The 23678-nt window shown below is 51.2% G+C and overlaps 1 protein-coding gene across 7 annotated transcripts in view; it reads right to left on the bottom strand.

Annotated features, from left to right (window-relative positions):
• Positions 1-1292: 1292 nt before the first annotated feature.
• GRK4 (G protein-coupled receptor kinase 4) overlaps positions 1293-23678 on the bottom strand; it is an 86162-nt gene continuing 63776 nt past the window's right edge. For 3 of the 7 annotated variants that reach the window (XM_036852135.1, XM_036852131.1, XM_036852137.1), the window contains 7 exons: positions 23277-23314; positions 11863-11952; positions 10779-10987; positions 6595-6732; positions 4891-5028; positions 4293-4421; positions 3940-4199 (listed from right to left, as the gene is read on the bottom strand). In XM_036852135.1, the coding sequence (XP_036708030.1) occupies positions 4167-4199; positions 4293-4421; positions 4891-5028; positions 6595-6732; positions 10779-10987; positions 11863-11952; positions 23277-23314 (775 nt within the window). In that variant the 3' untranslated portion in view covers positions 3940-4166. Of the gene's footprint in view, positions 1359-3939; positions 4200-4292; positions 4422-4890; positions 5029-6594; positions 6733-10778; positions 10988-11862; positions 11953-23276; positions 23315-23678 lie in introns of those variants that run through there. The other 4 variants (XM_036852134.1, XM_036852132.1, XM_036852133.1 and 1 more) reach the window with 4 other exon arrangements.

Below are 23678 nucleotides of genomic sequence, written 5' to 3' on the forward strand. Positions count from 1 at the left end.
AATGACAATGAAAACACGATGATCCAAAACCTATGGGATGCAGCAAAAGCAGTTCTAAGACGGAAGTTTATAACTATACAAGCCTACCTCAAGAAACAAGAAAAATCTCAAATAAACAATCTAACCTTACACCTAAAGGAACTAGAGAAAGAAGAACAAACAAAACCCAAAGTTAGCAGAAGGAAAGAAATCATAAAGATCAGAGCAGAAATAAATGAAATAGAGACAAAGAAAACAATAGCAAAGATCAATAAAACTAAAAGCTGGTTCTTTGAGAAGATAAACAAAATTGATAAACCATTAGCCAGACTCATCAAGAAAAAGAGGGAGAGGACTCAAGTCAATAAAATCAGAAATGAAAAAGGAGAAGTTACAACAGACACCGCAGAAATACAAAGCATCCTAAGAGACTACTACAAGCAACTCTATGCCAATAAAATGGACAACCTGGAAGAAATGGACAAATTCTTAGAAAGGTATAACCTTCCAAGAGTGAACCAGGAAGAAATAGAAAATAGTAACAGACCAATCACAAGTAATGAAATTGAAACTGTGATTAAAAATCTTCCAACAAACAAAAGTCCAGGACCAGATGGCTTCACAGGTGAAATCTATCAAACATTTAGAGAAGAGCTAACACCCATCCTTCTCAAACTCTTCCAAAAAATTGCAGAGGAAGGAACACTCCCAAACTCATTCTATGAGGCCACCATCACCCTGATACCAAAACCAGACAAAGATACTACAAAAAAAGAAAATTACGGGCTTCCCTGCTGGGGCAGTGGTTGAGAATCTGCCTGCTAATGCAGGGGACACGGGTTCGAGCCCTGGTCTGGGAAGATCCCACAGGCCGCGGAGCAACTAGGCCCGTGAACCACAACTACTGAGCCTGCGCATCTGGAGCCTGTGCTCCACAACAAGAGAGGCCACGATAGTGAGAGGCCCGCGCACCGCGATGAAGAGGGGCCCCCGCTTGCCGCAACTAGAGAAAGCCCTAGCACAGAAACAAGACCCAACATAGCAATCAATCAATCAATCAATTAAAAAAAAAAAAAAGGTGAAGCAGTCAGATATATTTAAACGACATGGCAAGAAACAAATAACTATCAATTATATAAATTACAGAATAAAATGCTGATAGGGATTATCCCTGGACAGTGGCTGATATTAAAGACAAATTTTCCTTGTGTACTCATCTTAATTTCAAAATTCTCTTTAATAAATATATATTTGCTTATAATCAGAAAAAAAAATGTTCAATCTATTAAGTTACCAGATACTGTGTAAAAATTCTTACCTAGATTTGTTGTCTCTGTCAGGGCTCTCACTTGGGCATGGAGACGTGCAACTCAGACTAGCTTAAGCAAAAAAAGAAAAGAGAAGAAAAGAAAGGAAAAGAAAAAGAAGGACTTTACTGGTTCCCGTAGCTGTGCCCCCGGCTGCGGACGACCCCCCAGGCTCTGGCCGTCCCTGCGCCGCCCCCCTTCCTCCTCACTCCGCAAGCAGGTGGGCTGCACCCAGCCTCCCCACCTGTGACGGGCCAGGCCCTCCCGTCCCCCAGATGATCCACAGCGGGAGGCAGGAGGGCCCCAGGAGGGGAGGAAGGAGGTCTGGAAGGAGTCAGAATGTAAACAGGACGTGGGAATAAAGGTGATTCCTATTTTCCTTACACTCTCCTGTGTTCTTTACGATGTGCACATATTCCTTTCCCGCGATTAGTAACCTCTTTATGAGCAGGTAGCGTGGACCAAACCCTGCTGCACGTCCCCCTCCCAGCCCCCAGGAGGTGGGAACTCCTGCCACCTTCCCTCTAGAGGCAGGATGAGGCGGGGGAGAGGGGCCGCAACCGGGAGAGGCCGAGCCACTTCCCTCCCGTCAAAATCAAGGCCCCAGACCCCAGATAGCTCCCCCTTCCCCTCACCTGGTCTGTGGTACGTGGCCTGGGAGGGACTCTGCTCTAGACACAGGCCTCCACGCTACTGGGCTCCCCACTGCAGCCAGCATGAGGCATACAGCTCCATCAGCGCAGATGCAAACCGCACCTCGGGACGCGCTGGGTGGGGCGGATGACCCTTGGGGAGAGCGACGCGGGGCCAGTCCCCGGCGGTGGCTTCCCGGGTGTCACGGCATTCGGACCAAGTCCCTGCTGTTCGGTTACAGTCTCCGAGGCCCGAACCCTGGACCCCACACGGCAGGTGGCAAGGGCTCCCGGGCAAGCCAAGGGACAGTGACCTCGACCTCGGCCCGCCGCGGAGGCAGGGCAGCCGGCAGGGTCGCAGGACACAGGAGGCTTCCCGGCTCTTCCCTCCACCAGCTCGCACCTTGCCAAAGGCCGCTCTGGCCCCAGAAGGCCCTGCCGAGGCCTGGTGCACAGCGGGCGCCCCTTCGCCCCGACTCCAGGGCCCCTCCAGCACGTCTGGCTCCGGGATCCCAGCCCCAGAGACTCACAGGCCGCGGCCACAGAAACCCGTCCAACACTGCAGGGGTAGGGAGAGCGGCCCCCGACAGCCAAGCCCCGACCTCAGGGTCCTGGCAACACCCTCCTTCAGAGGAGGGACAGGGGCGCCACGGAGACGCCCGAGGGCGGGTGGGGGGAATCTCGGTGAGAGGCACGGGAGCGGCGAACACGAAGGGAAAGGGGCCAAGGTCTTCTAACCAGCGCCCAGCCACGGGAGGAGCACGGGAGGAGCCGCGGGCGAGGAGCAGGACCTCCGGCGCCGACGCTGCAGGGCCGGCACCCCGGCCTCTCCCCTCCTCCCCGCGGGGACACGCCGAGTCCCCGCCACAAGGCGTCCGCAGCTGGGGCTTTCTGGGCGGCACAAGTCCTCAAGGGGCCTTTCCCCCATCCAGCTTTAGTGAAAAGACAATCCAGCTATGGAAGCAGAAAAATGGCCAGACTCATCGGGCACGTTTCAGGGTGTGTCCCGCGTGGTTACTGCAGTTCACGGGCAGGATGCAGCCCAGGGCACAGCTCCGTGGCGCCGGCCGGCTGCGCAGCGAGCGCTCACCGGCTGGAGGGCAGCTCCTTCTCGCTGGGGCTGGCGTTGATGCAGCCCCGCACGACGGCAGAAGGCCTGTCAGGCGCCTTTCTGATGCAAGTCGCTGACCTGCCTTAAGTGGACGTGAAAACGTGGCGGGGGTTGCTGACTTCAAGGCAAGGAAACCCTTAAATTCCCTCCCGTGTGCTGCACGTCCTGTGGGAGGCTTGGTTCACGCAGAGACAGCGTCGCCCATGCGCCCTGCACTCACGCTGCGTACCCCGCCCCGCACTCAGCACCCAGCTGAGCGGCGCGGGGTGCGCGGCTCCTTCCGGAACGACTGTATGGATTCAACTGGCCGGAGGTTCCCTGAAGGCCCCCACGGTGTGGACCGGAGAGGACTCGCACCGAGAGACACCCGGTCCCAGAGAAGGACGGGGTTAACTCCCGCCCAGCCCCCAGTTCGCAGAGGAAACGTGGTCACACCCTCTGGGTCTATACTGAAAAACCATGGATGTTAGTGGTCAACCTCGGCATAAATCCCTCGGGAACAGATGGGGTTCACGGCAGGATAATCCACTGGTCCAAGGAGACTTGGAAAAAATTCCTAAATTTAATGCTACCACAGAAAGTCTCTCCAAACCACTCTTCCATGTTCAAAAGAAACTCAGCTTTCCCTGTGATCGCAGTGAATGATGTGACAGCTCTAAGGATGAGAACACGGGGACTTCCCTGGTGGCCCAGGGGTTAAGACTACACCTTCCAATTCAGGGGACGCAGGTGTGATCCCTGCTCAGGGAACTAGATCCCATATACCACGGGGCAACTAAGCCTGCGTGCCGCAACTACTGAGCCACAACTAGAGAGAAGCCTGTGTGCCCCAACGAAAGATCCCGCATGCCGCAGCTAAGACCCAATGCAGCGAAAAAAAAAAAAAAAAAGAATCAGAACACGTAAGGCAGAAATTGAAATGATGTGCACTGTTTTATGGTTGTTGTACAAGATGCTGATTTCTGAGCCTAGTGTGAAATGCTTTGTCATCGACAAGACGGATCTCCTTTCGAGTGTCGTAAGCCATTCCTTCTTTTTGCATCAGAACAGTTTTCATACCAGTAGCAAACATCATTGTGAGGATTCTTCTCGCTGGGCTCCAACTGCACCTTATGGCTGGCTTTCAAACTATGTAAGTTATCTTATATAACAGGCACTGAAAAAAGAAAGCTGAACAAAGGAAGTTATACCTTGGTGAAATATTCCTTTTAACACATCACATTATAATGTGATAGTAATAATAACAACGTGTTTCACCCTTACCCCTCGAGTGAAGAGTCTGTGGAAGAAGCCCCTCTTCTGTTTGGGAGCTGGTTGATATGTCTTCTCTTCTGGATCTAAGGCCACATTTCCCCTTTCGTTGATGTCCTTGAAGCATTCAGACTCGATCATCTGCATCCACAGAAGGGCAGGACAGACAAGTGGTGGAGACCCCACACAGCCGGTCGGCATCGCCCACCCGGCCCCCAGCCCAGCGCTCGGCAGCCACTCCGGCCCCTGTCCTCGGCTCCTACTTCCCCTGCTCCCTGACCTCCTCTTGGGGGAGGTCACGTGGCCGCCAACGTGGCCCCCAAAGCAGTGAACTCCCGTCCAGCCAGCCCCGCTCAGGGAGCAGGACTCAGGGCGGCAAAAGCCCAGCAGACCCAAGAGGGCCACCTCTGTCCACCCCCCGTGAAGGGACCAGGGGCAGCTGCCACATATAATTTTACCTCCGAACATGCACACGTGCGCACACGCAAATGGACGTGTATGTAAAATAGCTAAAAAGATATTTTAAAGAGGAAACTGTTCATTCTACACACATAAGGTTCTTCTTGGTCGTTGTAACTAGTTAGGCGGGCCGTGCTGCAACGGGCAGTACCTCGTTCTGCCAGGGGATGGAGACACAGCCCGTGACGAACTGGCCGTAGAAGGTGTAGTCGGTGCTGTCCAGGTGGATGCCCTTCACCCTGGAGAACTGCTCGATGTCCAGGACGTCCCTGCAGTAAACCGCCTGCGGCTGTCACCGAGAACAGAGAGGCGCCGCTGAGACGGCAGCCGCTGCGTCTGTTTCCCTCAGCGGCGCTCAGGACGCCTGGGAAGCCGCCGCACGCACACCTGCACCCTCCTTTCCTCGCCATCCCTCCCGGCGTGAAGCACGCCTAATCCTCGCTCTAGGAACCCCCAGAGCCACAGGCCCCGCGGCCCGTCTGCTCCAGCTCCCCACTCTCTCGCCCACAAGCCTCCCGAGGCCCCGCCTTCTCTTTCCTGCACGGAAACGGGCCACAGCAGAGGCTGCAGATGGAGAAGGGCGGACGGGGTGCCCCTGCTGGGACACGGCGGAGGAAGCCTCCAGCCCTCGGCCTCCCTCGCACACGTGCCCGTCCGCCTGCTTGGCCCCCGTCTGCGCTGGGCAGGACCCCAGGTCCCCACCCCACCGGGCACTGGCGTCCTCGGGCGCAGAGTCAGGCCAGCAGGCGGGGCGTGTGGAGCCCGGGCCGCCGCCTCTGGAGCCGGGAACCCGGGGCGCGGGGACGCATGCGCTGAGCGCCCGAGCGTGTGCACGACAAGGAGCGTGCCGATCCCGATCCCGGGCCCCTGGTCAGAACTTCTGAGAGCAGCGGGGAGGTGGGAGCCGCCGGGCGGGCCGGCGCTCAGGAGCCGGTGCAGGGGACGATGGGGAGGCCCGAGCCCAGGCCGGAACCCCATCCTGCGCCCCTGCCAGGCTGCCTGACGCCCTCAGACGCTGCTGACAGCGGGCCCCCGGGCCCTCTGGTTAAAGGCAGGAGAACCCCCGGAACAGCCCCAGCGCCTCTGGCCCTCACTCCCCAGCCGGCGCCCTCCTCAGGGAAGGCTGCAGCCCGCGGCACCCAGGGCCTGGTGGAAAGAAGTCTCCGAGGAGCCCCGGCTGGGTTTTCCTTGTCTTGGAGCTGGTCCTCCCCGTGACTCTAGTACCTGGAGCCTCGGCCAGCAGGTGGGAGGGCGCTGCGAGAACGAGCGCAAAGGGAGAAGCTGCTGTCACGACACATTCCACGTAAACACAACGAATCCTGACTTGTACGACTAAAACTATTTTAACCGCACGTCTCAGGCCCATCATATCCTGCGGAATGATCGAATCTCCACGTTTCCATCACAGGCCTGCAGCAGCTCAAGGCCAAAGAGGGGCCTGCTCTGGCCCAGCTCCGACGTGCACGGGGCCTGCTGGGCACTGGGGACGTGGCCTCGTGTGGGCCCCGCCACACGCTCACCAGGAGGCTCGAGCGGCCACCCCAGGGCCCTCAGTGTGCAGCCAGGACCTTGCGAGACCCGGAGTGGGGAAGCGCATTCCGGATGGAGGACGGGGCCGCAGAAACGTGGGGGCCCTGGCGGGGCGCCCCGGGGAGGGTGTCGGGTGCTGCTGAGGTTTCTGAGCAGGGCAGTGACCTGGGTGGGCTCCACCAGCCAGGGCGGCAGCGGGCCGGGAGGGCCTGTGAGGACGGGCCAGGGGGCACTGGGAGCAGGACGGGTGGTCCTGAATCTACCTGGAAAACATCCGCTTTCTCAGACACCCCAACACCCCGCTGCTCTTTGGCAACACACTTACATCAGGACGGAAAGGGGGATCTAACATGTGGGCCTCCAGCCTCTTGAAGTTAATGTCCCTGAACACAGGGTGGCCCTTGACTTCAGCCACTCCTTCGCCCCTGCAGCCCAGGCGTTGCTTGGGATCCTTGGTGAGTAACTGTGGAAGGGGAAAAATGGAGTCAATTGAAGCTCCAAGGCTAAAAAAGAAAACCCAGAAAAGCTCCATAATAATGGCCAAAGAATTCGGGGTGGCAAAGAACACCTCCACCTAAACAAAGTCACTCAAATTCCAAAGTAACAACCAAACCTCGTTACTTCAGATTTTACTGATTTAGGATATGTAACGCTTCAAAAAGGAGCTGAAACTGAAGTTTTGCCTTTGAGCTATCAATAAATAAAGAGTTGGCTAAGTAAATCCTTAAGAAAAGTTTACCCATGTGAAAATTAGGGGAATTTTTTTCAAGAAATAGAAGCTCTTGGGAACTTCGCAGACACCACTTTCATGCCAAGTTATGTTGATGATTAGAAACTATTTTAATCTATTATTAAACAGATCACTAAGGACCTCAGATGAGGCAAAAATTTAGCAAACCTAGTTCTAAAAGTTGTATATTCTTAAAATTAATAGAAAGTGTCTCTTTCAAAAGTACTCCTTACTTATACATTTAAACAGGCAGACCTTGGAGATACCGTGGGTTCAAGTCTAGACCACCACAGTTAAGTGATTATTGCAATAAAGCAAGTCACACGAATTTTTTGGTTTCCCAGTGCATATAAAAGTTACATTTACATTCTACTGTAGTCTGTTAAGTACGCAATAGCATTATGTCTAAAAAAATTGTACGTAATTAAAGAATAACGCTGCTAGGAAAACAGTGGCAACAGACTTGCTCAACACAGGGCTGTCACAAACCTTCAATCTGTCAAAAACACACTATTTGTGAAGCACAATAAAAATGAGGTATGCCCATTATTGCCAAAAGTTCAGATAGGCCTTCTTCCACAATTAGCAAAGAGGTCTGCCTCTGCTCAAAGCGACACAGGAAAGGTCTAGGCCTCCAAAACCTAGCCTAGGCCGGGGGCTGGGAAGCTGCAGCCGGGGGCTGGGAAGCTGCAGTCCAGGGCTGTATCGCACCGATGCCTGCTTCTGTAAATAGGGCTTTGTGGGAGCAGAGCTGGCCCTTAGCTCAGGGGTCTGTGGCTGTTTGCACTGCAACGGTGAGCTGAACAATGCGAGAGAGACCTGCAAAGCCCCAGTGACACCACCTGGTGCCTCACAGGAACGCTGGCTGACCCGTGGCCTCGACTCCCAGCCAGCACCCACGTTCGGCTCCCAGCTTGTGTGCGACGCCCCTGCACACACCTGCAGCCCCTGGGCCGGGCCCCGCCCCCTCAGCCGTGCCGCACACACACCGAGGCCGTCTCTCAGCCAGGCTGACTCCTACCAGACACCACCGATGGGAATACACCTGTGTAGTTGCTCGGTGCCAGGCTTTCCTGTGGGACTCAAGCTTCTGCAGGCAGCTGCCGTGGGAACTCCAGCACGGAGCCAGGGCGGGGCTCAGTAAGACAGGCTTTCTTAATTAAGCCCAGACCCGAACACTGTGTCAGGCCAGATGCAATGATGGCACCGCAGGGACTCCATGCCTCTGTCAAGCCTGCTGCCAACTCACACGGTCCAGGGGCCTGACCGGGCAGCGCCCGGCAGCAGAAGGCACCTTGTGTCCGTGCTGCCTGCTGCCACTGACTACGGGACACCGTGGAAATCAACTTTTAATTTTTCCACCGTGCGGCTCTGAGAATATCCTAGAAAGCCACTGTGGGGACGAAATGAGAAAACAGAGAGCTCTGAAAATGACCCAGCGGTACCCGACGCCAGGTGTCACGGCACGGGCCCGGCAGGGACAGGCAAAGGAGGCCAGAGACCTGCAGAGGCGGGCAGTCCCCTTCGCGTGCCCTCAGTGCCGGGCCACATCCCGGACCCCGCAGGTGCCCACGCTCCCCCCCTGTGCCCTGTTCACATCAACCTTGCCCCTGAGATGGCCTCTCCTCCAGGCCCTGTCGGAATTTCACAGGCTCTCTAAGAACTAGCTGTTGCTCCACTCAGCAGTTACCGAGGATTCACGTGGGACTAAACACTTCACGCGCACTCTTTCATTTTATCCCGCTGGCAATTCTATAAGGTAGAAATTATCCACCGTCCGCATCTTCTAGATGAGAAACCCGAGACCCGGAGAGGTGAGCACGTGGTGGTGGGATGCTGGGCCTTGACCCCGGGCCCTGAGTCACAAGGCTGGGCTTCACGCAGACACCACCATCTTTCCCACGAACAGCACCCTTTCATCCTGAAAACCCGGAAGCCTTCGCTTCTATCTTGTTTACGCACACGTCAAGCTCTGCTTTTGACTCTAGCTGCTTTCGTGTTATTTTAGGCCTGCCATTCAACTGTGCGCTCCCGGGGGGGCCGGCCCCACTTCTCACTTAATCTGTATGCTCCTGCAGCCCCATCGGACTGTCGCATGTGAGCAGACACCGGGTCAGCATCTACCAACTGAACAGCAACAGCAGGGTGGCCAGGAGGCGGTCACGGAGGAGCTGACCGAACGCCGTCAGCTCCAAGCACGGTGCGCAGCCTGAGAAACGCCACCAGCACACGTCCCTTCACACGTGGACACAAAAGGAGAGGGACCCCGAGGTAATTCGTCCCCAGCCAGTGTCCACTCCCGCAAGTTACCGACGCACCGGCTGACCCCAGCACCCACTGGGGGACCACGCCCCGCCCTCTGTGGCCGCCGTCCAGTGGCCTGGTCCTGCGTCCCCCACCCTGCCACCACCCCCCCCGTCAGCCCTCCCCCGCGGAGCGCGCCCCCCTGTGTCTAACTCCGGCAAGGAGCCCGCCTCCACCTGCCCCGTGTCCGCACTCTCCTCTGTGACCCGCTCACACCCACAGTGGCTCCTCCAACCGCCCCTCGGCACCCACCCAGCCCCGCGGCCTCTCTCCGGCTTCTTCAGACCCGCTTAAGCGAGCCCGACTCCCCGCCTGCTGCGAGCTTCGCGCGTCCTGCCTGCCGGGCGCGGGCGGCAGGAGCACGGCACCCAACCAGCCACCGACCTCCCTGTACGCCCACCCGGCCCTTGGCGCGACGGAAGCACCCTCCCTTCTCCGCACACCTCCAGCGGCTCCCTCCCACCCCCGCGCCCCACAGGAGGAAGGACAAGCTGCCCGCCCCGCACCGAGTCCCCGCCTCCGCGCCGGGGCTCTGCTGCAGCCCCTCCTCGCTCCGTGCACGGCTCACAAATCCTGCGGGCGCGGCCTTCCCGTCCACCCGGAGTCCGACGGCTTCTTCCTCGCTCTGCCACCACCCAGGGCTCAGACTCCCACCTGAATCCCCACAAAGCCCGGGCCGGCCCCCCTCCTTCTGTCCCGTGGGTCTCTTCCCGGGAGTCCCAGCGCATCAGCCCCCGGCCTCCTGCCCCTGTGCGGCCCCTCCTCCCCACCCCACCCGGCGGCCAGCCCCTCCCACCTCCCGGCCGAAGATCCTCGTCTCACAGGCCACCTCCCCTGAGTCGGTGAGAGCACCGGGCTTGGAGGCAGAAGGGGTGGGATTACTGCCTGTTTTACTCACTGCCGCGGAAGGTCCCATGGGGGCTGCTCAATAAATTCTCGCTGGATGCAAATGAATTTTAAAATGTGCTCAGAAAATCCTAAGTGTTGGCTTACGAGAAGTGAAGTGACAAGGAGAGCCTCTCTCATCCCCTTACTGCCAGGACGGCCTGGGACTGACAGTGCCAGGCACGTGGCAGGCCATCGGGTCAGGGTGTCTATAGGACCACAGTCCCTGGCGACCAGTTAAAGGGAGTTCTGAGGAACGTGGGCAGAGAGAAAAACCTCACCGCTGCAAAGCACCCCGAAGATTCTGTTCCATGTTTAGCGTCCTGTGAAGTTGGCCAGCTGTGCCCTAAACAATGGCCCGACCGACACCACCCTTCCCTCTCAGCAGCACCTTTGGGGAAAGCAAACAACGAACTCTGCTCTGCGTGATCAGAAACCCCCGCGAGGAAGGCCCTGTCCCTGGCACCGCGGAGCATCAGGTGGCCCCTCCTGAGCCCTACGGAGGGAGAGCTGGGTTTCCCCAGTCGCCAGTATGAACGCGGGCGGTCAGAAGCCTAGCCCCGCTCCCGCCCTCCCCGAGCCGGACCCACCAGGCTGCAGATGGACTTGGCGTCCTCGGAGAACTTCTCGGAGTACCGCTCCCTCTCCTCCTTCACTCTCCGCTCCGCCTCCTCCCTGTTAACCTTCTCCTTGAATTTTCTGAACGGAGAATGTCCCTGAATCATTTCGTATATCAGACAGCCAAGTCCCCACCAATCAGGACTAAATGTATACCTTTCACGATTGAGAACTTCGGGAGCTACATAACAAACACAGGAAATTTAAATTAAATTAAATGTCCTCATACTTAATTCCAAACAACACATTATAAATTTAATGTTTGTTACCACAGGGATGACCCTCGCAAACATGTTAAGCCAAAGAAGGCAGACACAAAAGGCCAAAGAGTGCGTGAGTCCGCCTATACGAAACAGAACAGACACGTCCACGGAGACAGGAAGTAGATTAGCGGCTGCAGGGCTGGGGGTGGGAGGTGAGGAGTGGGGAGTGATTGCTGACAGGTGCGGGCCTTCTTCTTTGAGGTGATGAAAAAGTTCTGAAATCAGACAGTGGTGATAGTTGCTCATCTCTGTGAACATACCGAAATCCACTCAACTACACACTTAGGGTTGGTGGATTTTATGGCATATGAACTGCATCTCAGTAAAGCTGTTATTACAAACCATTCCTACTACTCGTGGAGTAACTACCATGGGGAAACCCCGCCTCCAAACAGGCAGAGCCAGGTCCCCAGGCGCCCCTATTCCGTCAGAGTAAGACCCCAGCAGCAGGTGACAGCAGCCACAGTGGAATGGGGGGAGGGTAAGTGCGGGACTCAGCAGAGGCCCTCAGGGTCCCTTATGTCAGAGGCTCCCCTGCGTCAGGCTGGGTCACTGCTCTGGAGCTGTGCGAATAACTTCGACAACCTTGGGAGGGGTGTGCAGGGCCAGTGAGCAGTGAGGAGGCCCGCTGTCCTGTCCCTGCTCTGGCCCATCAGCAGAGAGGAGGGCAGGCTGGGCGGCCAGGTACGCTCCCCAGCAGCGGGCCAGGGCTGACCCCAGGTCCCTTCCCATGTTCAGTTCTCTGTGTCCTGAGGGCGGGGGCCTGAGCACCCTGGGATGGTCGGTTACGTACCCATGTAGCCGAGCGTTCCAACTCTTCCTTGGATGGTCTCCCCTTCCGGGATCTCCACGGCTAAACCAAGATCTGAAATCCGGATGTGTCCTGCATGTGGCCAAATACATGAGACAAATCACAGGGGGCGAGCTGACACTTTACCAATAAAGAATGGAAAAAAAAATCTAAAAAATATTGATGGAAATTATAGCAATTCATACTTGGAAACATTTAGATATAAAATTACATTTAGGGAATTCCCTGGCAGTCCAGTGGTTAGGACTCCACGCTTTCACTGCCAAGGGCACGGGTTCAATCATAAATAAATAAATAAAAATAAAAAATACAAAAAATAAAATTACATTTAACTTTTCCACATTTAGTAAAATCCTGTCATGCGTTCAGTTCCACTACCCGCAGGAAAATAGATTTATGCCTGGCTATTGATCAGGAAGCCCTTTATCCATAGACAACCACAGGATAAGATAGGAGCATTACGTTTGTTATTTTATTTCCATATAACTACCAGACACATAAATAAAACTATAATGGAGGACTTCCCTGGTGACGCAGGGGTTAAGAATCCACCTGCCAATGAAGGGGACACAGGTTTGAGCCCTGGTCTGGGAAGATCCCACATGCCACGGAGCAACTAAGCCCACGCGCCACAACTACTAAGCCTGAGCTCTAGGGGCCACGAGCCACGACTACTGAGCCCGCATGCCACAACTACTGAAGCCCGTGCGCCTAGAGCCTGTGCACAACTACTGAAGCCACCGCAATGAGAAGCCCGCACACCGCAACGAAGAGTAGCCCCCGCTCACTGCAACTAGAGAAAGCCCGCGCAGCAATGAAGACCCAAAACAGCCAAAAATAAATAATTAATTAATTTAAAAAAAAACTATAATGGATACTATATTAACTATGAAACAGCAAATAAACACTCCCTGTCAGAACACCAAGAGGCTTATACACAGGGACAACAAGAGACAAATAATATGGAGTTTTTCTCTAAAGAACAAATGGTAATAGTGTCAAGGAAATAAATAAAATGAAGGAACTTCATTTAAAAAACTGTCATGTGTTAATGCCTTTATATAGGAAGATTAAAATAGTTATCAATTTCCTTGTGAAAATAATAAATCATAGAGAACATTCTTTTGAGTGTCTAGAAAGAGAAACCAGCCCTGGAGGCAGGCGCCCTGTCCAGCCCACTCACCACCATATCCCCAGCTCCTAACACTGTACCTGGTGTCTTGTAGGTGCGTGACAAATATTCATGGAATAAAGTAGATAACTAATGAGAACCTACTCTATAGCACAGGGAACTCTATTCAATGCTCTTTGGTGACCTAAATGGGAAGGAAATCTAAGAAAGAGGGGATAAATGTATACATATAGCTGATTCACCTTGCTGTACAGCAGAACCAACATTGTAAATCAACTATACTCCAATAAAAATTAATTTAAGGGGCTTCCCTGGTGGCGCAGTTGTTGAGAATCTGCCTGCCAATGCAGGGGACACGGGTTCGAGCCCTGGTCTGGGAAGATCCCACATGCCGCGGAGCGACTAGGCCCGTGAGCCACAACTACTGAGCCTGCGCGTCTGGAGCCTGTGCTCTGCAACAAGAGAGGCCGTGATAGTGAGAGGCCCGCGCACCACGATGAAGAGTGGCCCCCGCTTGCCACAAGTAGAGAAAGCCCTCGCACAGAAACGAAGACCCAACACAGCCATAAATAAATAAATAAAATTTAAAAAAAATTAATTAAAAAAAATGTATGAAAGAACTGAATGAATCAACCAATAAATATTTGCAGAACACTAAAAATATGCAACATGCCCTCCAAGGCACTGAAAAGAGTTTTAAACAGTCTCCATTGTGCCCCCCAACAGGAAGACTAACCTTCGGCTTGGCCAGCTCGGTGGCCCTGCCCGCATGCCCGCCCGCCTGGGAAGGAAGGAGGGTAGAGGGCTTAAGAGCACACCCAGAGCCACACAGCCTGGGTCTGAGCCCCAGCTCTGCCATTTATTACTGTGTCTCAGGTTCCTCCTTTCAAACACAAAGAATCTCTCCATAACGCACCTTTCACGTATTTCATGTCTAAGCAGAGGACTGGCATGCTGTGAAATTTGAAGTATCCCTGGTCTTATTTTTTTAAATTAAAGTGTGTTTTTTCAATTGAGAAATAAAAAGTAGAACTACTGACAAACTGACGAAAACTCCAGGTCTGAGAACACAGTCTGCTGGTGGGGCCCGCACAGGCACGAGAGCGACCCGGATGTCTGGCAACACCGTGCATGAGTGCAGCCCTCGCCTCGCGCTCCCACTATTCCTTGCGATAGGTTCCCGAGGAAACGCTCGAAGAAACAAGAAACGGGAAATGCCTCGACACAGGCTGCGCCCTGCAGCACTGCCAAACCAGCAGGAGCCTGGGGACAGCCCCCCACCTATCGGTGGGGACTGGGCACATCAAGCCTGCTCTTCTGCTGGCACTTAGTGCTGTAGCGTGATCTCTGCTTAAAAAAAAAAAAGGGGAGAAAAATAGTGTAATTCTGTTAACTGTCATTAGGAACTAACGTTTTCAGCGTTAGGATAAAAATACCACAAAAGTGAAATGAAGAAGTTGATGAGACTTGGAAATATCAATATGAATCCATGATGAATATTTTCTTTAAAAAGGAACAGCACATTTTTTTCTCTGTCCACGGAGCAGGTCTAGGAAGAATGACCAACAGTGCAGCAATGAGCAACCTCAGCGCCCACACGGTGGCCTCACGATGCGGCTTTCCGCACAGAGGACCGGGGCCCTCTGGAGAAATGGTGGATCCCAGGTCTGGGTCAGCACACGGGCAAGACAATCCTGGAACATCTCCTTACAGCAGAAGACAAGGAAGTTAGCAAAGACTACTGGACACCCGCTGGCCAAAGACGGGACAGTCTCAACATCAAAAGGAATAATGACTCCAAAGGCCCGTAACGTATAAAAGTGTTTAGTCCACACATTCATAATGACACCAAAACAGAAAAAACAAAAACCTCGTTTGTCATCCTGGAGAATGACAGAGAACTAACATAATATTCTGAGAAATGAAAATAAAGGGAAGTATTCAAGTGTTTCCTCTGCTTTTCCTGAACAAACAGGTAAACAACTGTTTTTGTTTTTGTTCTGGCCGCGTTGGGTCTTCGTTGCGGTGTGCGGGCTTCTCATTGCAGTGGCTTCTCTTGTTGTGGAGCACAGGCTCTAGGCGCGCAGGGTTCAGTAGTTGTGGCACATGGGCTCAGTAGTTGTGGCTCGCAGTCTCTAAAGTGTAGGCTCAGTAGTTGTGGCGCACGGGCTTAGTTGCTCCGTGGCATGTGGGATCTTCCCGGACCAGGGCTCGAACCCGTGTCCCCTGCATTGGCAGGCGGATTCTTAACCATTGTGCCACCAGGGAAGCCCCAGGTAAACAAATGTTGATGAGGCAAAGTTCTTTTTTACAGATGAATCCCAACAAATAAGAGCAAAAGGAATGACAGCGTAAGACTCTCATCATTTTATCGTGTGGTGAGCCCACTGGAATGATGTATCCACTGAGTGAAAGGCTGGTGGGAACTGGATAATGGATGGATCAGGCTGACAGCAAAGAGAGACACTCCGCCATCACACGCCTCCTGATGTCACGTAACAGGAAGGACACACCAAGTTTGCTCACCAACGATCAAACCTGGACCTAGTCTAGCCTCCAGCTCTAACTACTGGCTTACAGGAAAAACGAGGATAGGGAAGGTGCTAAATCCAGAGCATGGGAAATTCTATAGCACAAACGTCTGTGGACGTCTGCCAGGGCTGCCATAAAAAGTACCACAGACCAGATGGCTTACACAACAGAAATTTATTTCTTCACAGTCTTGGAGGCTGGAAGTCCGAGATCAAGGTGTTGGAAGGCTTGGCCTTTGTCCCCTTTCCCTGTGTCTTCACATCTGTCTTCCCACCGTGTGTCTGTCTCAGTCTCCTGTTCTTATAAGGACACCAGTCATATCGGATTAGAGCCCCCCGCAAAGACCTCATTTAACCTAAATTATATCTTAAAAGACCTTATCTCTAAATACAGTCACATTCTGAAGGACTGGGGGTTAGGGCTTCACCACATCAATTTTGGAAGGACACAATTCAACCCATAACACCTGGTTTCACAAATAAATGACAAAAAGAAGCAGGGAGGAGGAACCTATGAAGTTACAAAAGACCCAACAAGATATCAACCAAATCTAATGTAGACTTCATTGGACATTAAATACACAACTATAAAAACACTTATGAAATAATTAAGGAAGATAAAGCCAATGGGATATTAGGTGATATTAAGGAATCATTAAATAGTTTTGGATTTAATAATAGTATTGTAGGGACATCCCTGGTGGCGCAGTGGTTAAGAATCCGCCCGCCATTACAGGGGACATGAGTTCGAGCCCTGGCCCGGGAAGATCCCACATGCCATGGAGCAGCTAGGCCCGTGCGCCACAACTACTGAGCCTGCGCTCTAGAGCTTGCGAGCCACAACTACTGAGTCCACATGCCACACCTACTGAAGCCCACGCACCTAGAGTCCGTGCTCCGCAACAAGAGAAGCCACTGCAATGAGAGGCCCGCACACTGCAACAAAGAGTAGCCCCCGCTCACCGCAACTAGAGAAAGCCCGCGTGCAGCAACGAAGAACCAACGCAGCCATAAATAAATAAATAAATAAATTTATTTTAAAAAATAGTATTGTATTTATATTAAAAACAGTATCTGTATCTTTCATAAATATTTTTATAGATAGAAGAATATGATGCATAGGATTCCCTTTAAAACCACCGTCAATAATAAAATGCTTCTGGTTTTTACAAAAACTATTTATCCCAGTCTTTAGGGATATATCTATTTCATAAAAATAGGAAGGCCTCTATAGAAAATATAAGCATGATAAAGTTTTCTTTGTTATCTCAACCACAAGATGAATTTCACAAACTAAATCCCCCTTAATTTATAAGTTTGCAAAAAAGACTGCTTCCATATTTAGGATGGACAAATGGTAAATGTACCTCACAACGTAGAATAGATGATAAACAGCTTTTTTAAAAAATCTAAATTGAATCCAAATGTCAAGTTCTACTTTACAGACGAAAACAGAAAACCTAATAAGCTGTCTATAAGGGAAGTGAGGTACTTACAATCCTGTTACTCTTATGTTCTATGGCTTACTGGTGCAAATTAACTCTTCGGAATTTTAATTCTAAGATAGTAAACATCCTAAAATCAACTGCATTTTTTAAGTCAGAGAAACTAAAGTACAGCTAGGATTACATTTTTAAAAATTAAAAGAGTAGGAAAACACCAAGAAAAGACTAAAAGTCTCCTGAAACCAAGAAAAGCAAAACAAAGCTTTGTCATTCCTTTCTATGCTTAACTGGAACGGGACCAGGTCCCTGGTGTATAAAGAACAAGTAACACAGTAATTGCCACAGACATGATGCTGAGCGCCTGCCTCAGGGCAGGATGGAGAAGGCCACGGCGGGCCTACGCTGTTACTGGCCACAACTAGGAGCCACGTGACCAGCCTGGATGGACCAAAACATCTGAGCAGGAGATCCACACAAAGGCGCCCTGCTGGGGCAGCAGGTGTTTCCCTCAGAAGCATTTGCAAAGCCTGGTCAAGCCAGAGGCTGCCGACTGGGAATGGGCGACACACAGAGGCTCTCCAGCCGCTCCCACCTGGACGCCTACCGAGGCTGGGAGCAGCTGGATGCCGAGAATGGAGACTTCTGAACCCCTGGAGACTGTTGTAGGGACGGAGACACCAGCTCGGATTCCGACGCTCACGCGGAGTGCGCCAGAGAGACCGTGCTGGAGGTGAGGGGCCTCCTCAGAATCCAGCAGTCCAGGTCCTTACCTGGAGCATGCTGTGCCCAAGCTGGGTTTATTTCAGGAATGAAAGATTAGTTTAACACTGGAAAATTAACTGGTGGATTAACTATATTAAAAGGAGAAAAGAACAACATACAGTCATTTTGGTAGAAAAAAGCACTGACAAAATTCGGCCACCATTCGTTTTTTTTTAAAAGGAAAATTCTTAAATCTGAAAGAGAATTTCTATAAAAATACTATAGTGGATTCATACTTCATGGTGATACACTGAAAGGCTACCCCTGAGATCAGAAATAAGGAAAGAATTCCCACTATTACAACTTCTATCCAACATTGTATTGAAGGTCCCATCCGGTGTCACGAGGCAAGAAACAGAAACAAAAGGCTGAAGAATTGGAAAGGCAGACATAAAGTGGCCAAGTGCAGATGGCATGATGGTGTCTGCAGAAAATCCAAAGAGTCTACAAACTTTTAGAATTCAGTGGATTTAACATGGCCACTGGATATAAAGTCAATTGCAATTGTAACCAAAAGCACAAACCATCGAAGAAAAAATTGATAAGATGGACCTCATTAAACTTAAAAACATTTATATTTGTTAAAGGAAAGGACTGGTATCAAAAATAAACACAGAACTCTTAAAACTCAACAATAAGAAAACAAACAACCCAATTAAAAATGGACAGAAGACCTGAACAGATACCTCACCAAACAAGATAAACATCTGGCAAGTCAGCATATGAAAAGAGGCTCCACATCCTGTCATCAGGGAAACGCAAATTAAACTAGATCCCACTCCACACCTGTCAGAACGGCCGGAATCCACAACGCTGACAGCGCCACATGCTGGCGAGGATGCGGAGCAGCGGGAACTCGCATCGCTGCCGCTGGGAACGCAGAATGCTGCAGCCACGATGGAAGACAGGTTGGTGGCTTCTCACAAAATTAAACATGCTCTTACCATACGATTCAGCAATCCCACTCCTTGGTATTTACCCAAGGAAGCTGAAAACTTATGTCCACATAAACTTTACACAAATATTTATAGCAGCTGTACTCACAGTTACCGAAACTTGGAAACCACCAAGATATCCTTTAGTAGGTGAAAATAAATAAACTTTGGTCCATACAGACAGAGAAATATTACTCAGCGCTAAAAAGAAATGAGCTAACGAGGCATGAAAAGACGTGGAGGAACCTTAAATGCATGTTATTAAGTGACAGAAGCCAATCTGAAAAGGCTACAGACTGTGTGAGTCCAAATCTACGACATCTGGAAAAGGTACATCTATGGAGACAGTGACAACATCAGTGGTTGCCAGGGGTTGGGGGTGGGGGAGGGATGAACAGGTGGAGCACAGAGAATTTTTAGGGCAGTGAAACTACTCCATAAGATACGATAATGAGGGCTTCCCTGGTGGCGCAGTGGTTGAGAGTCTGCCTGCCAATGCCGGGGACACGGGTTCGAGCCCTGGTCTGGGAAGATCCCACATGCCGCGGAGCAACTGGGCCCGTGAGCCACAATTACTGAGCCTGCGCGTCTGGAGCCTGTGCTCCACAACAAGAGAGGCCGCGATGGTGAGAGGCCTGCGCACCGCGATGAAGAGTGGTCCCCACTTGCCGCAACTAGAGAAAGCCCTCGCACAGAAACGAAGACTCAACACAGTCATAAATAAATAAATAAATAAATAAAAGAACGTGAATTTCTTTAAAAAAAAAAAAAAAAAAAAAAAAGATACGATAATGAACATATATCATTTCACACTTGTCAAGACCCACAGAATGTGTAAAACACAGAATGAACCCTCATACATGCTGTGGACTTCAGTTAATAATACTGTACCAATATCGGTTCATCAGTTGTCACAACGTCTCACACACTAATGTAAAATGTAAATCCTAGGGGAAATTGTATTTTGAAATACCAGCAACAGGTAAATAGAAAATGAAGTTTTAAGAGCAATACCATTAAAAGACATCAAATAACAGAAATGCGTAACAACTTTACAATGAAACTACAAAGTGATATTGAGAGAACTTAAGAGACCCAAATGCGTAGAACTGTATACTATGTTCATAAATTCAAAGATTCGATATTAATTAATTCTCTGAAAATTATTCTATAATTCAATACAATTTCAATCAAAATCCCAATACCTTGTTGCTTTTCCCTCTAGAAATTGACCAATTATAAAAAATCATCTGGAAATGAAGGAGTCTAAGAATAGCTCAGGTAATCTTGAAGAACAGTAATGATGCTGGAGGACTTGAACAGAAATCAAGACTCACTAGAAAGCTTCAGTGGTTAAGGGCTATGGTGCTGGTTCAAGGATGAATAAAATGACCAAGGAAACTATAGAGTCCAGAGACAGATCCACACATATAGAGACACTAGATTTATGTAAAATGTGACACTCCAAAGAAAAGGGGAATAGATGATCTTTGCAATGAATGGTGTTAGTTAACTGGTTATATATTTGAAAAAAATGTGTCAACCTCTACTTCATATCATGCACAAAAATCAGTTCCAGAGGGACTACAGAAGTAAATGGGAAAGATAAAACAGTAATATATTTATTTATTTATTTATTTATTTTTAATTTATTTATTTAATTTATTTTTGGCTGTGTTGGGTCTTTGTTGCTGTGCGCAGGTTTTCTCTAGTCGTGGAGAGCAGGGGCTAATCTTCGTGGTGGTGTGCATGATTCTCATTGCGGTGGCTTCTCTTGCTGCGGAGCACGGGCTCTAGGCGTGTCGGCTTCAGTAGTTGTGGCATGTGGGCTCAGCAGTCGTGGCTCACGGGCTCTAGAGCACAGGCTCAGTCGTCGTGGCGCACGGGCTTAGCTGCTCCGCGGCATGTGGAATCTTCCCTGACCAGGGCTCAAACCCGGGTCCCCTGCATTGGCAGGCGGATTCTCAACCACTGCGCCACCAGGGAAGCCCAACAGTAATGTTTTTAGAATAAAACATAGAACATTTTGAGGTTCAGGCGAAGATTTCTTAAACAAAACACAAAAGCACTAAACACATTGAGTCCAGGGCAGCTGCGGACCGTGAGTCCTGAGAGAAGAGAAACAGCGAGCTGGGCCCTACAACCTTCTTGGCATCCTAGCCGGGAGCAACCCTCAGGTCTCAGCACAGGACGGGGGACCCAAGCAGAGCGGACGGCCTTGCTAAGCTGAGAAGACGGAAGTGAGAACATGGGAGAGATAGGTCAGCTCAAGTTTGTGGGATAACGTTCTGGAGAGGAGGGACCCATGCAGAGAAAGACCTGCAAATACATGCATGGAGTTTCGAGTCCACTTAAAAAAAAAAAAGATTTTTAATAAGCAATATATTCACATTATACTACAATGAACACTACTACAAAGTAATAGTGAGAGAAACTGAAGGAGCCCCAAATATATAGAACTGTAGACTATGTTCCTAAATTGGATGATCCAATATTAAGGTGTTAGTTCTCCACAAGTTTTCTATAGATTCAACACAGTTCCAATCAAAATACCAGCATGTTGTGGGTGTTTTGGGATTTTTTTGTTGTTTTTTTGCAGAAATTGCATTGTATACTAAAAACATATATAAAGGTGTCAGTATGACTGGAAAGTCTGCTCCCCCATGCTATTTTAACTCTTAATAGTTTCTTTTTATTTTTTATAAATTTATTTATTTTTTATGTATTTATTTTTGGCTGCATTGGGTCTTCGTTGCTGCACGTGGGCTTTCTCTAGTTGCGGCTAGCGGGGGCTACTCTTCATTACGGTGTGCGGGCTTCTCATTGCGGTGGCTTCTCTTGTTGTGGAGCACGGGCTCTAGGCACGTGGGCTTCAGTAGTTGTGGCATGCGGGCTCAGTAGTTGTGGCTCGCGGGCTCTAGAGCGCAGGCTCAGTAGTTGTGGCGCATGGGCTTAGTTGCTCCACGGCATGTGGGATCTTCCCAGACCAGGGCTCAAACCCACGTCCCCTGTATTGGAAGGCGGATTCTTTACCACTGGACCACCAGGGAAGTCCCAACATACCTTAATTTCTAAACATGTTCGTGGCAAATCTTTTAGATGTTTTTGCACTTCAAAAAAAAAACCCTTTGGTTGCAGCTTACTGCTCCTTTTTAAAAAATTAATTAATTAATTAATTAATTTTTAGCTGCATTGGGTCTTCGTTGCTGTGCGCAGACTTCTCATTGTGGGTCTTCTCTTGTTGCGGAGCATGGGCTCTAGGTGCACGGGCTTCAGTAGTTGCAGTGTGTGGGCTCAGTAGTTGTGGCTCAGGGGCTCTAGAGCACAGGCTCAGTAGTTGTGGTGCACGGGCTTAGTTGCTCCGCGGCATGTGGGATCTTCCCAGACCAGGGCTCGAACCCGTGTCCCCTGCATGGGCAGGCAGATTCCTAAGCACTGTGCCACCAGGGAAGTCCCTCTTCATAGTTTCTAATGACTCTTTTTTTGTGTCTTTACGTATATACGAGCAAATACAAATATCCCTGATCATTTTCCCCTTTTTACACAAGAGGAAGCACACTGCACGCTGCTCTCACCTCACTCTTTCCCAATTAACAACATCTCCTGGAGACACTCCTCATCCCCACACGGGGCATGAATCCCCGCTCTGGTTAACAGCACAGCACGCGGAATGAACCACGGGCTCAGAGCCCAAAGCTGTGAACATGCCCTTGGGCAACACTCTTCTAAATCTCAGCATCACCTCCCACGAAGCGAGACTCCACTCCCTCCGCACAGGTGGCTGCTCTGTGCTCACGTGTCAGGCACCACGCGGGAAGCAGGCGGCAGAAGCATCAGAGGAGTCTTTGCACTGAACGCGCCCCACGTCCGCCTTCAGGATTCTTTGCCCTCAATACCGCCGCCCGTCTCCTCCTCTGCAGGAGCCACGCTGGCCTGGGCTCGTTCTCCACTGGACCGTGAGAGTCCTGAGACAACCCCAACAATCCCCCGAAGACAGCTCCCTCCCGACGCCACCCCGGGGCCGCTGGTCAACACCTGGCCGCGGTGGGCCTGCCTGCGGGCCGTCCATCCTCCGGCTGCCCCCGAGGGCCCCCAGCCCCACGCCTGCTCCTACCCACACTCTGCTGGGAGGGCAGCCCCCGAGAGTAGCCAGGTGTTTAGGAGGGCATGGACACACCACTGAGAATAAAGCAAGAGGTGGGCAAACAGCAAGAAATAAGGGAGGGGAAAATGTTCTTCCTTTGAGTTTAACTGAAAATTAGAACCATCTCTGCTTCTTGCCTAGATACAGGGGAATAACGATGACATCTCCATTCTATTTTTTTTTTGGCCACACCGCACGGCTTGTGGGATCTTAGTTCCCCAACTGGGAATCGAACCCAAGCCCCATGCGGGGCAAGCGTGGAGTCCTAACCACTGGACCGCCAGGGAAGTCCGTCCATTCTGTCCTTAAACGAGCACACACCGAAGGGCGTCCCCTCCTGTTGCGGCTCCCCCTCCGCACTAACTGGCCAAGTGTGCACTAACTTTCCGTCCCCGAGTCCCTGTTAACAAAGTCTATGCTGTGGACGGGAAAGGCTCGCTCACTCACCATGATCATCGAGGAGAATATTCTCAGGCTTTAAGTCTCTGCAAGGGAAGAAACAACAACAGAAAGTCAGTTATCCGGAATTTGACGCTGGGATCCGTCGGCACCAGCGGAAAGACCCACAGACACCCCTGTGCTCTGAGCAACGGCAAGAAAGGCAGGTAACAGAACCCCGTCTGTGGGTCCAGCGGTGAGCCCTTGGTGTCGTCACGAGGCTCCAGTGGCCACATGAAGGAGGAAGATCCTACAGACAACGTGCACAAAGCGCACCGTTCTGCAGACTTAACGGAAGACGTCCCGGCCGTGAGACGCGCAGCCCCGTGGTGAGGGGTTAGCCCCTAAGGAACGCAGCTCCATTTCTCCCATCATTAATATACTGCTTAAAATGTCAACAACTGAACATTC

This window comes from Balaenoptera musculus, chromosome 5, assembly GCF_009873245.2.
Source record: "Balaenoptera musculus isolate JJ_BM4_2016_0621 chromosome 5, mBalMus1.pri.v3, whole genome shotgun sequence".
NCBI lineage: Eukaryota > Metazoa > Chordata > Mammalia > Artiodactyla > Balaenopteridae > Balaenoptera > Balaenoptera musculus.